Source organism: Erigeron canadensis, chromosome 1 (assembly GCF_010389155.1).
Source record: "Erigeron canadensis isolate Cc75 chromosome 1, C_canadensis_v1, whole genome shotgun sequence".
NCBI lineage: Eukaryota > Viridiplantae > Streptophyta > Magnoliopsida > Asterales > Asteraceae > Erigeron > Erigeron canadensis.
Window position 1 is genome coordinate 50,393,662 of NC_057761.1, and position 15,550 is coordinate 50,409,211.

General features: G+C 31.5%; 1 protein-coding gene across 1 annotated transcript; it reads right to left on the reverse strand.

Annotated features, from left to right (window-relative positions):
- Window positions 1–3,208: 3,208 nt before the first annotated feature.
- On the reverse strand, window positions 3,209–6,935 carry LOC122584643. Its single transcript, XM_043756687.1, has 3 exons — window positions 5,647–6,935; window positions 3,668–4,210; window positions 3,209–3,529 (listed from the first exon to the last, which is right to left on the reverse strand). The coding sequence occupies exons 1-3, from the start codon at window positions 6,529–6,531 to the stop codon at window positions 3,431–3,433; spliced, it is 1,527 nt and encodes a 508-aa protein (XP_043612622.1). The 5' UTR covers window positions 6,532–6,935; the 3' UTR covers window positions 3,209–3,430.
- Between the last annotated feature and the right edge of the window lie 8,615 nt (window positions 6,936–15,550).

Here is a 15,550-nt window from a genome sequence, read left to right on the forward strand (position 1 = left end):
TCTATTTTAAAGTCTCAATTTTGTTCATTTTGTTTAATGTAATGTTGATATCAAGGTAAATTTAAAGATCCATACATATAAGTGGACGGAAGTCATGGATATAATATCTAATCACGGGCAATTTACTAAATTTCATTAAATTCATTAAATACTAAAGCAACAAAAATATGGAAATTATCAGTTTATTAATTGGAGTTAAACAATGTCACAGAGGCACCCAATAGCTAGCAAATCTCAAAAAGTAAAAAAGTAATATAATCTTTTTAAGTTATTAATTACTTAAAATTGAGGGTCTAGTTTGTTTCATAAGGGATTATAGATATAGAAAAGATTTGAGTTCAATTTTTAAGGATATCCAAATTATCTAGGTATTAAATAAATGTATTTTACCAATATAATAAGGGGGTGTTTGGAGTTGTGTTTACAAAATAAATTTTGCGTTTTCAAAATAGATTATGCGTTTTCAAAACTGCGTTTTGAAAAAGCATGTAGGTACATGTTTCTCTAAAACTGCGTTTTCATAGCAAATAATTACTTTTTCACTCAAACACTTTTTTAGATTATTTGTGTTTTACGAACGTAATAATCAGATAATCATTTTATATCGTAATCCCAAACACCTGTAAGTATTATGGGATGAAAATGGTAAGGATTCGGTATGATTTTAGAACATAATCTTTTTTTTAAGTATATTTACATACTACTCGTATATAGACAGAGGATGGTCGACGTTACTAGACAAGAAATAGAACAGAATAGAAATAGATAATGATAAAATTGGAAATAGACATGTACGTTTTAGTCTCGAGAGCTGTCATTTATTATCGTTTTGCTAATTAAATTGCTATTCACCATGGAAAAACTAAGTAAAGGTTATGGTATCTCATCTCTTATTTTTTCCATATATCAATTATTTTATTTCACATTTTCACCTCACTTTTATATTTCCCATACCAATATACCATTTCTCATTATTTCGTTGACGTTGTCATACCACAGGACATCCATACTACACCTCAAAAATAAAAAAATCGCATAGAAAAACAAAAGAAAAGGAAACAAAACATTTCAAGCCACACCACACCCCCCACAACATTGGCGACTTTGTTACCGCGTGGTGTGGGTGTGGCACCACACATATGTGTCGCATACATTGCCAACACTAATGGCTAAAAGAAACCAGACATATGTGATCATGTTGATAATAGACGCTGGCTTGAGGCGCGTACTGATCAGCATGTAGCCAAGTACGTTGATATGTGGAGCTTGACCCACGAACTTTAATCGAATGGAACTTCATGAAACAAATAAAACTAAAAATAAGTGGTTGAGCATCTGCCTTACAAGCAGGAGGTCTTAGGTTCAAGACTTGGGAAGCACATAGGAAGTCTTTCTATGAAGGCTTGACTTGAGCATACCCAAGTTCAAGTCTGAGGAGGCAGGATTTACCGCTATTGATCGTCGCCCCTTCGGGCGGATTAGTAGGGGGTTTTCCCCCCATCGGGTATTTGAAATAAACATTTCTACTTCGAGAAAGCTCTCTAACGCGGACCCGTTTAAAACAACGTATGTTAGACCCCTCGCTGTCATATCGTGACACAAAGTTCTCAAGGGAAATTCACCTTCAAAAAAAAAACAAGTGAACGGATGAAGTTAACCTTGTTTATATTATCCGTACTAATTAAAGTTATCATATTAAAGTAACATTTGGGGAACAAATTAGTGAAGATAAACACTACTTCATTGTTAGTCAAAGTTTGATATGTAGTTATCCCATCTTTTTTGTTGCAAAAGCAGATTATACGCTATATAGAGAAAGTTCTTTCAGACTTTTTACACAATCCTTTGATATCGGTATCTTGAATTGGGTAAAACGAATGACCAATTCAAGTGAGTGAATGGCTTTCCTATCAAAATGTCGGTTTGATTTGACTATTTGATCCCAAAATTTTTTTTGATAAGTGACATATTTTCCACTTGGAACATAAACCAAGACATGTTGCAACTTGATTTCATTTCTTTTACCCTCATTCATCCATCACTTTTCAGTTTTCACCCTTTTATTACACGAATCCAAGGTTGGTTATTTTTGGTGACATGCTAAAATAGTATCTATGTATTACGATTATTGAAAAGTTTTTAACAGACATTTTGAGAGTTAATTATCGTAAAAAGCGCATGCATGTATTACAGTAGAATGGAAATAACTGCTAATGACAAGCAACAAAAATGACTACTAATAAAATAACCTCTTTTTTTATTGTTAAAATCTATTCTAGTGTGTCCTATATTTGATTCCAAGACAAAGGTCGTAAACTTTAGTAATACAAAATGAATAAAAATACTGTCGATTTTTTCCAAACCTTTGAAAAGATCATCATAAACAGAACAGAGTGTGACCCACTCTCCAATTATACTCCAATTTTCACCAACCCCAAATCACAATGCTTCCATTTATTTCTGTCGGTGTTCATTTTATATTATATATATATATATTTCATTTTCATGCATGATTAATTATCATTAGGTAAACAAACACCTGATTAAAATAAAACATTCAATTAGTGATTCTTTATTCCAGTTACACCTATACAAGTCAACAAGGTCGCTTTGATTTCCATCCTTTCATTTAAATAATCATAATGTTAGTTAAATAATTACCAAAATGCTACATTTAATACTATGTTATTATACTTGTAAACATATCTTTCACTTGGATTCCAAGCTTTGCTTTTATGATTATTTGTCACATATTTTGTTTGCAAGTGGAACATCAATAATTGTAATTGTAGGGATATGAAATTTACACGACAAGATTTAGACATTTTTTTAGTATGATATATGCACATATATATAATGTGTAATGTACTACTTACAAATACCTGTGTATCATAAAGTTTTATTGTGTACAAAAAATCAAGAAGCAAATGGAATCTGAGTAAACATGAGCATCTTGAGATAACTATCATATTTGTGTAAATCGAAGGCATTAATGATGGATGCTTAACATATAAGTTATGCCCACAGGATCATTACTTGCATTGCAGACATTGCTTTTACTCAAAAACACATGTTATGGTCAGCAACTTCAAGAATGTATTCAAGATCTTAGCTAAAGACATAAATGAAAACATAATTGTGAAGTTTTATTTTGGGAGCGCAAACATGGGTTATAAGAACACTTTAAGACAGCAGCTACAAGGTCGACTAACTAAATAATTCTACCAATAATCATGTTTATTGCGTGTAAGCCACAAAAGTGTATACATTGACATAATTCCTAATCTAATGTGTCAGTGAGAACGGGGAAGGAACAAAGAACCCATGTACGATAGTAGCTAAATGCGTGAAATTTTGAAATAAATTAAAGAAATTATACTAAAAATTGACATAAAAGAATATCTTACAAGAAAATAAGCAATGCTTGTTATTATACTTCACTAATCTCGCCATCTCCACATAAGCCAACATCCACAACCAAACCTTTTCTCTTTGACTCCAAAACCCTGCAACAGTTTCTTCGGGGAGACTGCAAAAACAAATACAATCCTCAACCAATTTGAAATAAAATGCAACCCAAATCAAAACATTCACAAGCAAATGGGTCAAAACTTTATCCTTGCAATAGTAAAACAAGAAAGATATGTGTAAGGAGCATTGGACTTACCCTGTCCCATAATTGTGGATCGGGTCTTTTATAAACGACAACTTTATCCAGATTGGAAGGATCTGCCATCTTCCATTTGCAAGCCGGATGAGGCACACGATGGCGTGCATATTCGCTAGTAGTCATATTAGTCGTAGAATTTAACCGAACCTTCGTCATATAGAATACAAATGGTTTTTGACATGGGTTCCTGGCAACCGGACGTGTGTTGAATGCATATGCTGTGTAATCTGCTCTTCGATACCAATTCAAAAAAGTTCTAGATGGCATTTCTACCTCACGGGGGGACAAGATTCCTCTGAACACTTGAATTGCAAACCCCCAAGAAACTGAAACCGTCCAACTCTTGGATGGATCATAACAAATTGATTGTTGTATGAGCCCCGCCGAGTCGAGTTTCATTGGTTGCATTAGTCTTTTTAAAGCTTCAACCCGTGTCACCTCCGGGAAAATTGGTTCGACAACATCAAGATGGTGCAACGAGACTAATGGTGTTACAGGATGTGCAGCAAGCAGCCCGAATAAGTTACCATATACATCATACTGGATACAACAACAGTATATATTTTAGAATCATCACTTAAAAAGATAAGGTATATTTTGTATAACTCAGCACACAACATTTATAATTACTGAAAAGAATAAATTAAAAAGAACAGAACTTTCTGTAATTTTAATGTTACTGCTCTAGAGACAAAACAAAACAAAAGAATTTATGATTTCATATGTAAGAATTTGAATTTTCAGAGTAGACCCATATCAGACAAACTTATTCACAAGATGGGTAGCCCATCCTTCACTGAAGTGTAAAATTTTCATCAGCATGTAGTGAAGTGAAAACAAATTAAGGTAAAAAACACCATACGCCCAACAATAGTACTAGACAATGATTCAGAAATTGTTGTTTACCATGTGCCTCAATTATTGCTCTAAATTCACATCAAAAAATTAAAATAAGGAAAATGATTGATTCTTCTAAACATTAGCCTAAAAATCCAAGGGTTTCCTACCACAAATTAATTTATATCAAGACAAATTGTCAAATGTTGTTGTGCTAAAAAAGGAAAAAATCATACAGATTAGCCCCTACCTTCCATGAAGTGTTTTGGTAAAGCTTAGCATCAATAGACCTACAAATAACTGGTGTAAAATCGTGACAAGAAAGGGCATAAATGATGAATCTATTCAACTAATAGAGTTTGGTTTGCAAATCTTGCAAATAACCGAGGAAGAATGTAGATAAAAGTGGAAGGAGTTTAGTACATTGTTTCTGTTTCCACTTATAGAGCTTCATTACGGTTTTAAAAAGATAGAATCATACTGTTAAGATGACAATGCTCATATTATATAACAATAATCGTACTAAAACTACCATAGGTGTGATAACTTTCTGATATGGATGTAAAAAACATCACACTTGACTTGTGAAACATGATAATGCACCACCGAAAACGTTCACATACAGTACGTCTAAAGTAACCTTCAATAAAGATAAAATTAGCGAATTCCATTTAACAAAAGGAACTTAATACTAGGAAAAGTGTAAACTTTAACCAAGAAACTAGCCAAAAATGCTTGCAGAACTTGGCAAGACCGATAAAACTAATAAAAAGGCATGATTACCAACTTAACAATAGAAAACAACATTCGACAAAACGGTTTTGCTTAATTACTCTATTAAATCAATCCTTGACTACTTGAAGATATAAGATACAACTAATCTAACACAATGTACATCCAACAAAAATGTCACAACAAACACAAAAGGTTTAACTTTCACTAACCAAACAGCAAATCTATGTAAAATCCAACTAAAGTACTACTTATCTAGTGGGCTTTATCCATCTACTCAACTAAACTACTCTTGAACTATTCCAGTATCCAAAAGTTCAACTAAACTAACACAATGAACAATTCAACAAACCACATCAACAACACCACTAAATTAATAAAATTAAAAATAAAAACATCGAACTAACCTGATGAAAGCCAAGTTCTTTAGTAAGTGGCACACCAAGTTCAGCCATACAAGCTTGCATCCGATCATCTGAGCCATACAGTCCAGGATACCTCTGAATACATCTATCTTGCATCTTTTCCAAAGCTTTAGCTAATGGATAACTTATAGCAAAACCACCACCGCCATAAGCCATTCCATAGCTAAAATATATATTTTGTAAATGACTTTCAGACAAACTTCCAATATACCAAAACTGATTATGATCATATTTATTCAACACTCTAACAAGATTTTCAGTTATAAAAACTGTATCATCATCACCCATCACAAACCATCTCACATTATTCATATTTTTCAATCTTATTGTCTCAGATATTATTCTTGATATCCTTATTGCTGACCTATGCCCCTGTTTATTCTTGTAAGCAAAATGTGATGTCTCGCCGGAAATCTTCACCGGCGGCAACCCATCATTTTCGCCGATCTGGGTTTTCACCGGAGAATCTAACCAAACAATACCCTTCATTTTTTCCTCCGTTTTCCACCATAATTTAATGTAATTTTTCCTTTTTTCCCATAGCTTAGCTGAGGCAGCTATCCCAAAAACTATGTGTTTGAGCTCTGTTTTTTCCGGCACAATGGCCGCCGGCGCCGGCGGGAAATGGGTTTTGTTGGGTATAGTGTTATGAGTTAAAAAGATTAAATCTTGATCATTGTTGGTACATGAAGTTGGTGTGTTGAGAAGCTTTAGAGTGTAGACAAGATATGTAGCACACACAAACAAGATTAGATAAAGCATAAGTTTTGGATATGGATACCCGGAATTGACCCGAATAGGTGTTGTCGTGTTGGATCTCATTTGATCCCATATGATTTTTTCTGAATCTTTTTGGACTAATTTCATTTTAGAGCTAGATCTATGGAAATGAAAGGCTAAAATCTTAAATATTGAATCTTGAAATTATTATTAGTCTATATGATTTTTGGGGGTTTTAGAAAAGAGTAAAGTTTTGGTCTTTTTTATATATATTATTAGTTGGGAGAGCATGCAATGGTGCCAGCTTGCACACTCCCCTGAATGAAGGTCAGGAGGTGAAGGTGAAGATGATGACTATATATGAGTGTGTGTGTGTGTATAGGTGTACGTATAGATGTGTATTTTGGGAGTGTATTTGAGAGTGTGTATGGATGTTTGTGCCACAGACGAGTGTAGAGAGAGAAGAGGGTAAATTAAGGGCGGTTCACATGGAGAGGGACAAAGAAAAAGAAATGGTAGATTTGATGTGAAGAGGTTTATGGTTTTTGTTTGCTGTGATAGAGAGAGATTGAGATGTGTACATATATATAGAGTGAGAAATTTGTGCACTAAAAATTCTCTGATTTGTTTATCTTCTTGTTATATACTTCATCCGTCCCAATTTAAATGTTACGTTGACTAACTTTGACCGTAAATAACTTTGTTTGTACTATATAGTAGTTGATGAAACTTATATGAACAAAAAGTACATTAAAAACTCAATCCATTCATATATTTTATATCAAGTGTTACATGACACAAATAGAGTTATTTACGGTCAAAGTTAGTCAACGTGACATTTAAATTGGGACGGAGGGAGTACCTACTAGTAGATTGGATCATATATTATTTCACTGGATTTTGGGAATAGTATTTCATTTGATGCTCAAAATTTTTTTGATAATTAATTAATGGGTTTTGTTAGTTACAGCCCTTAGGGTTGTCAGTAAAAATTAATTGGGTGCATTAAAATTTGTATCTTGCTGTTAGAAAAATCAAGGGGCGGTTTTTAATATATAATGTACAAATTTTTAAGCATGTAATATGTTGTTAGTGACAGCCCTTAGGGTTGTCATTATCATTTTCCTTAATTAATATTGTTATACATTTTATAAGTTGAAATTTCTTTTTACAACAAAGTATATGCGTATGACATTGACATAACGCGAGATTATATATTGCGCTATGTAAGATGTAATTGTATATATATATATTTTTTAATTTTTTAATGCGTAATTATACCAATTTAAAACATATGTTTGAAATCTTTATATATAATAATAATTAAGGATTGTTTTTAAGAAGTATTTTTAAAAAGATTATGATGTGTCAAGATCACACATTTTTTAAAAGGTTTTTTCTTTCATTTATGATGTCATATTTGACAAAAAAAAAATTCTCACTTAGTGCTTATTTTTATACTTTGTTAACGTAACAAGTACTCTTATTTTACATATCATTGTTTTAGTCGATTCACTATCTTCGTATCAAGTTATAATATATTGATAACAAAAATTACATACATTCTTTTACATTTTTTTATTTTTAAAATTTTGATTACAATGTCCGGGTTGAACCCGGATTGCTTGGCTCGTCTATAAATATAAAACTATAGATAATATATATAATTTTTAAATACATTGGACACCCAAAAGGAATAAAGATATATATTTTGTTTTTAAAAAAATAATATATATAATAAACACTCTTTTTAAAAGAGATTAAGAAAATATATTAATGATTTACATAAAAAAAAATTTTCTTTGGATTTAATTATTGAGTAACATATTTTGCCATATTTAAAGTAAAACCATGAGCTCCTTCATTTGGTATGTATTGTGGAGTTTTACACTTTGTTTGTGAGTTTTGTTGAAGATGAAAGAAAAAAAATCCGGATAACTTTAAAGTAAATTATATTTTTAAGTTTCCTTTTTAACATGAAAAAGGAAATGATAGGATTTGAAATAATTTAATAGTTGTTTTTGTTTGAAAAACCTTTTATTTTTGTCTTATCGATCACTTGTCTTTTTTTCATTTTTTTTAAAAAAAAAAAAAAAAACCAACAACATAGTGTTAAAGATGGTAGTAAACGATGTATACTAGGCGTTGTGCGTATTGACACGCACGTGCAATATTGTAACTTATAACGTGTCAAGTATCCTGTGTTTGCAAGAAATCAAGAATCAAACGACATAATCAATAAAACACATACATTCACATTGTAGGAACATACATAAATATGTAGATGTGCATATATAAACGAAAGTAATGAAAATAAATCGAACAAACTAAGAGATCTGACTTGCGCATTGACACTCAACATTTGCGTGCTAAAAGTCACGTATGCCAGCTATCGTGGACGATCTTAGACCACCTCCAATGGTCAAGTTATTGGTTAAAAGCTTTTTTTAAATAGCTTTTCATCAAGTCATTGCCGCAACGGTTAAACCTTCAAAAAGCTTTTAATTACTTTTTAGTTATGAAACAAAGAAAAAATAGTGTAAATTCATTCAAAGACTTGAAATTCTTCTACCCATTATAAAAAAAACTTTTCACTCAAATTATAAAATTTTGTCCAAAAACTTAATGAAATAATGAAAAAACTTTAAAAAAAACTTTATAAAAAGCTCCATTGGGAATGTCCTATTAGAACCATTATTACCATCAAACTATCACCCTTAAAAATTTATCCTATAACTTTATATTTGTTTTTAACTAAGGCAATTTTTCAATCTTATTATCACATTGAAACTAGACCTCGAAATAAAACACATAAAATCATCATATAGGGCCACATTCACATTGTGACCAAGGTTCACTTTGCTCCCATCACGTGAGCATCACATCCAACTAATTATTTTATTTTATTTTTATTTTTATTTTTATTTTTTTTTATATTACAATGACAGGTAATCGGGCTCTAAGTTTTGCCGCTACCCCCTTTTAAGCAAACCCAAAGGGTCGAGGAATTACAAATTAACAACTTTCTGAACCCGTTTCAAAAATCGTACAATGTCCGGAGCATGAACACCAAAGGTGTTAAAACCAAACGGCACAAATACATGTTGATTCTCAATATATACAAGCTTTCTCGTGTTTTGCGACTTTTCTCAATTCAGTCTTGAGTGCGACCTGTCCCGCAACAAAACCATGGTCCTCTTATTAGGTCTACACACAGGTGTTCCCCCCTTCCCAACCAGAGGCAGTTCTCTTTAGGGGCCCGTGGGGGCCCGAGCCACTACCGTTTTTTTGTTTAGTAGTACTAATATATCCGTATTTCGTCCAAAATAATTTATATCTATTAAGTCGGTCCCCAAGAATTATTTTTTAAAAAACTTTTGATATGTTTAATAAATTTAATAGTCTTATAAAATTTACCTTTTTGGTTTTTATAACCCACAATTAACTTAGTCCATTCATAATTCTATGTTTTAGCCTGCAATTGACAATTCATGTAACAAGGTCTTTCTCTCTTTTTTGAGTTTTAAGCTCCAGAAAAAAAAATTACCTTTTTAGTTTTTATAAACCCACAATTAACTTACTTCATTCATAATTCTATGTTTTAGCCAACAATCCACAATCCACGTAACAAGGTATTTCTCCCACAATCCAACGTCTTTTCTCTTGGTATATTCATAAGTCTTTGAAATTTTTTGTTGGTTAAAAAGGTATTGGTAATTTGAATGGAAAACTTAGATTAATAGTGTTATTTTTGTTTGACCAAACCCGATTAAGTGTATTGCATGACCATAATATAATACCTGGAACATAGCGATGATAAAAAAAAAATAAAAAATTTGGCCCCCACCAATAAAAATTTTAAGATCCGCCACTGTTCCCAACCAAACACAAGAATGTCCGTCGGGCATAAAGTGGACCTTTCTTCTAAAGGATCGGTTAAGAAGTTCACATGGGCTTCTTTCTTGGTAGAGATCCCGGCCCGTTTAAATATATCACGTAACACATCTCTCACCCAACCATGCTGATATTTAAAACATGATGGCTCTTTACAGTGGACAACGTGATCGTCAAAAGAATCTAAACGCGCTTTATGACATACTAGACATGGCTCATCAAACTTGAAAGGTTGATATCCAATTTCAAAAGTCATCAAAGATCCTCATATACTACAAATGTTATTAAGTACTTCTATAATAAATAAAGAATCCTGACATTACATCTTGAAATATTATTATCTTTATCTCTACGATTTGTGATTGTGTTTGTCAAAAGAAATTTAAACACCATCCGAACATATAGTTAGGAGTATTTTGGTGTCCACCTACATAATGCCATTTTTGATTTATTGATTAATTTATTTGTAAGACACTCTAAACAACCCCAATTTCACGATATGACTGTATAGCTTCAAATTAAAAAGTATAACGTACAGAAAAGTCAAGTCTTGATAAACTGGTCAAAGCTTCCAAGACTTTACTAACTTTTTCACCAAGCTTCACTCAACAAAATTGCTACGCTGACAAGTCGTTTCCAGAAAAGAAAACTATGGTAATTAAATCTATATCAACAAACTTGTTTATAAGTAGAAATCAACCAACTCTTGTGAATTCGTACACCGGAAAGATACAACTCTCAAACAACTCTTGTGGGCTTTAAACCGAAAAGAAGAAAGAAGAGCACGTACGGTACACATCTTAGATCACATTAAATTCAAATGCATGCAATGCACCAACTTGTATCTATCTATCTATAAAATATATATTGCAAAGCTTCATAAATTACACATATCATAAAATAAACATTTTTTATTCGTAGACGAGACGGAAGGAGCATATAAAATTAATTAGATAACTTTAAATGTGGTTAATTCTATTTGCCACACTGAAAAAGGTTGTCATGATATTTCCTAGATTTTTTAAAACCCCAAAAAAAAAAAAATAAAAAAAAATTAATGTTATGCTGCCAAATATATTATATGACTAGGTTATACCCGGGCGTTGCCCCGAGCTATTTTATTTCTCATTGATTTCTCATAAATAATATACAACAAAACGATCATAGAATTTAGTGGCAGATCTACACGGAGGGCAAAAGTAGTTGTAGCAACCATATAGTGTGTATAAAATTTTATATTTTCAATATTGTTTTTTAATAGTAGTGTAATTCAAAGCTAACTGACCTCACAAAAGCATACATTTAGAATCTCATATGTTCATCTTAACTCAATTTAAGATTATTGGTACATTTTAAACACTAAAAAGTATGTTTGGCAGAGGTAGCTGTAGCTTTTAGATAAAGTTGTAAGCTCTAGCTTTTAAACAAAATGGTTACCTAAAGCTTTTATTTCCTAGATATGTTTTATATGGTTGATGTAGCTAGGTATTTGTGTAATTTAAAAAATTAAAAGTTTCATCGAAATTAAAAGCTTCTGAAACGCTACTGTGAAGTAGCGTTTCATTTTGGAGTTTTTTTTCAAATAAAAGTTAAAGCTAGCTACTTCTAAACAAAGTTTTAACACTATATGAGCTTTTAGTTTAAAAGTAAAGTTAAAGGTCCTGAAAATCTCTTGAAAAGCTTGTGACAAAGATAGCCTAATGAAAGTAGAAAACAAATTTGTAAATTAAAACTGATTATTGTAATATTATTTTGGATTTAGAAATATGAGATTTGAATCATTATTAGATTTTTAACATAGCTAATGTGATTTATATATTATGATTTTTAAACAAATTGTAATCTTAACATCAATTTATTCAGCATTGTAATCTTAACATCAAATTTATTCAGCTACCTGCATAATATGCGGGTTGATTAGCTAGTACATTATACAAAGCTATAATATACGCTAATGAGAACAAAAAGGATAGGGTAGATAGCATGGATAAACTAATAACCGGATACTTTTAGTGACGAAATGCCAAATAAGTTAGACGGCATTGAAATGTAATCTACAGCTAAAATGTAAATGAAAAATATTAAAAATGTCAATTGTTAAACTGAAATGTGATATTAAAACTAATTTTGTTAAAACTTTAACACCAATTTATGTGAAGGCACATAAAACCAATTTTAAAACTATTAACACCAACAAAGAAAAAAATTAAAAATAAAGCATTGTACTAATTCGATTATGAAGGAAGTTATATCTATGAACTAAAAGCATCTCCAATGGTGAGTTAATGAAAAGCTTTTTTTGAAACAAAAAGTCTTTGTAAAAGTTGATATCATTGGAGTGAATGGTTTTTTTGATGAATAGGTTGACAATCCTCAACCTTTTGATCAAAAACTTTTTTCTTGTTTAATGGTAAAAAAAAGCTTTAAAAAGAGCTATCCATTGGAGGATCGAGATGACTTTTCAAGAGGTTGAAAATGGTAAATGGATTAGGTGGCAAAATAAAAAGCTTTTAAAAGCTTTTCTCCATTATGGATGGCCTAATCAAAATCCATTCATAAAAACACAAGAATTAATGCTTTTTTATATTAAAAAGAACATGCCTGCTCTTGGAATCCATGCAGTGATGAGGCTAGGGTTTTGATTTTAAAAATTAGGATAAACGTCTTTTAATAGAAAACCCTCAAATCCTAAAATTTATGGATTTGAAGTTATCTATTGTTATTCAAAATCGTATCAGTACAAGGCAGAAAATGATATTAACAATATTTCTTGAAATTTATTACTGATGAAAAAAACTTAGATCATGATTCAAAGGCAATGAAAATATATGTGAGGGATTTGAATTCATTTCAATAAAATTAAGGAATTGATGAAAAAAGTTGGGATTATTAGGTGGAAAGCTATAATTAAATTCTCCTAAATTTTAACTAATATTCGAATTTTTAAAAAAATAAGGTAGCAAGATCCGTAAATATGTCAATTTGATATGGAATGAAAAATATGTCAAACTTGCCATAACTTTAATATCCTTTAATTACTATAGCATCAACAATGATAAACAAAAAGAAACATAGATGAAGTGGATTGTTTTTATGTTTCCTAAAAGATTGGCGTGGGTTCCAATCCCTTCAACGACATATTCTTTTTAAATTAAAAACATTATTGCTCCTACTTACATGCTTATGTGGCTGCCGATATAGTGCTTACATGGACACTAACGTGTTGCTCGGATTAATATGGTGACGCCACGTAAAAAAATGCTGATGTGGCGAGCTCAGAGACTGCCACGTGAACATTTTGAGATAGCCTTTTATATATATACTAAGTTTTTTACCCGCACGATGTGCGGTTATTTAATTGAATTATTAAAGATTTTAATATGATATTGATAATTAAAATTTGGTTTAGTTAGCATAATATTAATGTTAAATATGCTTGAATATCTTATCAAAACTTAGATTTGTTAAAAAAAATATATTGAATATAATTTTTTTAAAAAAATGGATGGAATTAATGTCTCAAATAAATAATTGTAATTATAATGTTTAATTTGATATAATGTTTACCTAATTAATTCAAATCTATCTAAATTTAAATAAATATATATAAAAAAAGTTTGGAGATGACACGTAGGATAAATCATAGTTGGCAATTTTTTAGCATAACTTTAGATTTGAAGAGGCTTGAAAAGGCTAGGATTCCTACTCTTTTAATATAGATATATAGATTAATTTTGTATAGCAAATATCAAATATTTGCTTGTATTCAGGAATCGAGCTCAAGCTTATTTCATACTCGTAATTTGTACCAACCAATAATAATAATAATAATATGACAAAAAATACATATGTAACAATCGTGGTTCCTGACCTTTTGACCATATGTACAATTTAACTAACTATCGAGTTGGTTAATATAGTTCAAGTGCAATTTGAAGTTCATTAAGTGCAATGTGTACATATAAATCAATTTGTCGTGCAATTTGGGACGTATGTGTCAGTCGAGGTCATTAAGTTAAGTTATGTTGTGGGTTCGTTTTGGCATTTGAAGGATTGACGATTTGCTATTCGTCGAATTTGGCGGAGCGGGAGCCTACCCTTTTTGGAACTTAGGACGGCCTCCCCCTTCCATTTCCTCCTCCACCCATTTCATTTCTTATCATTTATCTCTTTCTTTTCTCTTGCAAGAAAAACACACACAAACAAACACATATATCTCTCTCTAAAATTCTTGCATCCAAACATTGTTATTAGTGAAAGTGTTAGTAGATTCAAGGGTTATTATCATCATCATCATCATCTAGCAAAGATTTGGGTTATCAAAGTGCAAGAAACTTCTCCTTTAGCTCAAAATTCGGATTTATCACTTAGTGAAAGTTTTGGTAAGTTAAACTTGACTCAAAATCATCATTTTATGTTTATTAACTTGTTCTAGTTGATTTCAAGTAAATTCGGGTCACAAATCAGGTCAAAACGAATTAGGGTTCAATTAGGGTTTTGACATGGGTCAAAATGGATTTGAGCAAGGATTTGATGTTATGAATCAAAATTATGATATGGGTTATGTTCAATGATGTTAAAATATGGTGATTTATGCATAAAAATATGTTTTGAAGCTAGCTTAGTCAATCTTGAAGTCAAAACCTGCCCAGTTGGAGCATGGTCGCTCAGACAGACGCTCTGTGCTTGTGGCCGTGCTATTATTAAGAACATGCCCAGTTACTGCAGACGCTCGTACGGCCGACCGTGCAAGCGGCCGCAGTATTTCTGTTCCTTTCCCAACTTTTTCGTTCGGTTATCGGTCGACTTTTAATGATCCAAAACTTGTTTATTGGTCTTATATTAACATACTAAGGTTAACAAAATTGGTTAAACACAATTCTAAACACTTTGATTTTCAAGTGGAATTTTGGTGTTAAGTCATTGAACCGTGTCTAACCAAAACTCTTCATTTGTCATTTAAACGTTCTCGAATGACTTATAAAACATCTTTAGGGGAAATTGTGGTATAGTATAACTAGTATTGACCATGTCTTGTATTGTGACATATATTGTTAGGTTGTGGACTTTTGACGACCATTGGGCATTTGTAGCTTGATATTAGCTTGCTATTGCCGATCAAGGTGAGTTCGTAGCTCCCTACTCGTTTGAGATTCGGGCTGAAAAGTGTACAACCTTTGTGAGTTAACTTGTTGTTTGTGCAATTATGTGTTGCCTTGATTGATGACATAGTTCAATTGAGCATACGTTTGATTTCCTTGATGATGACATG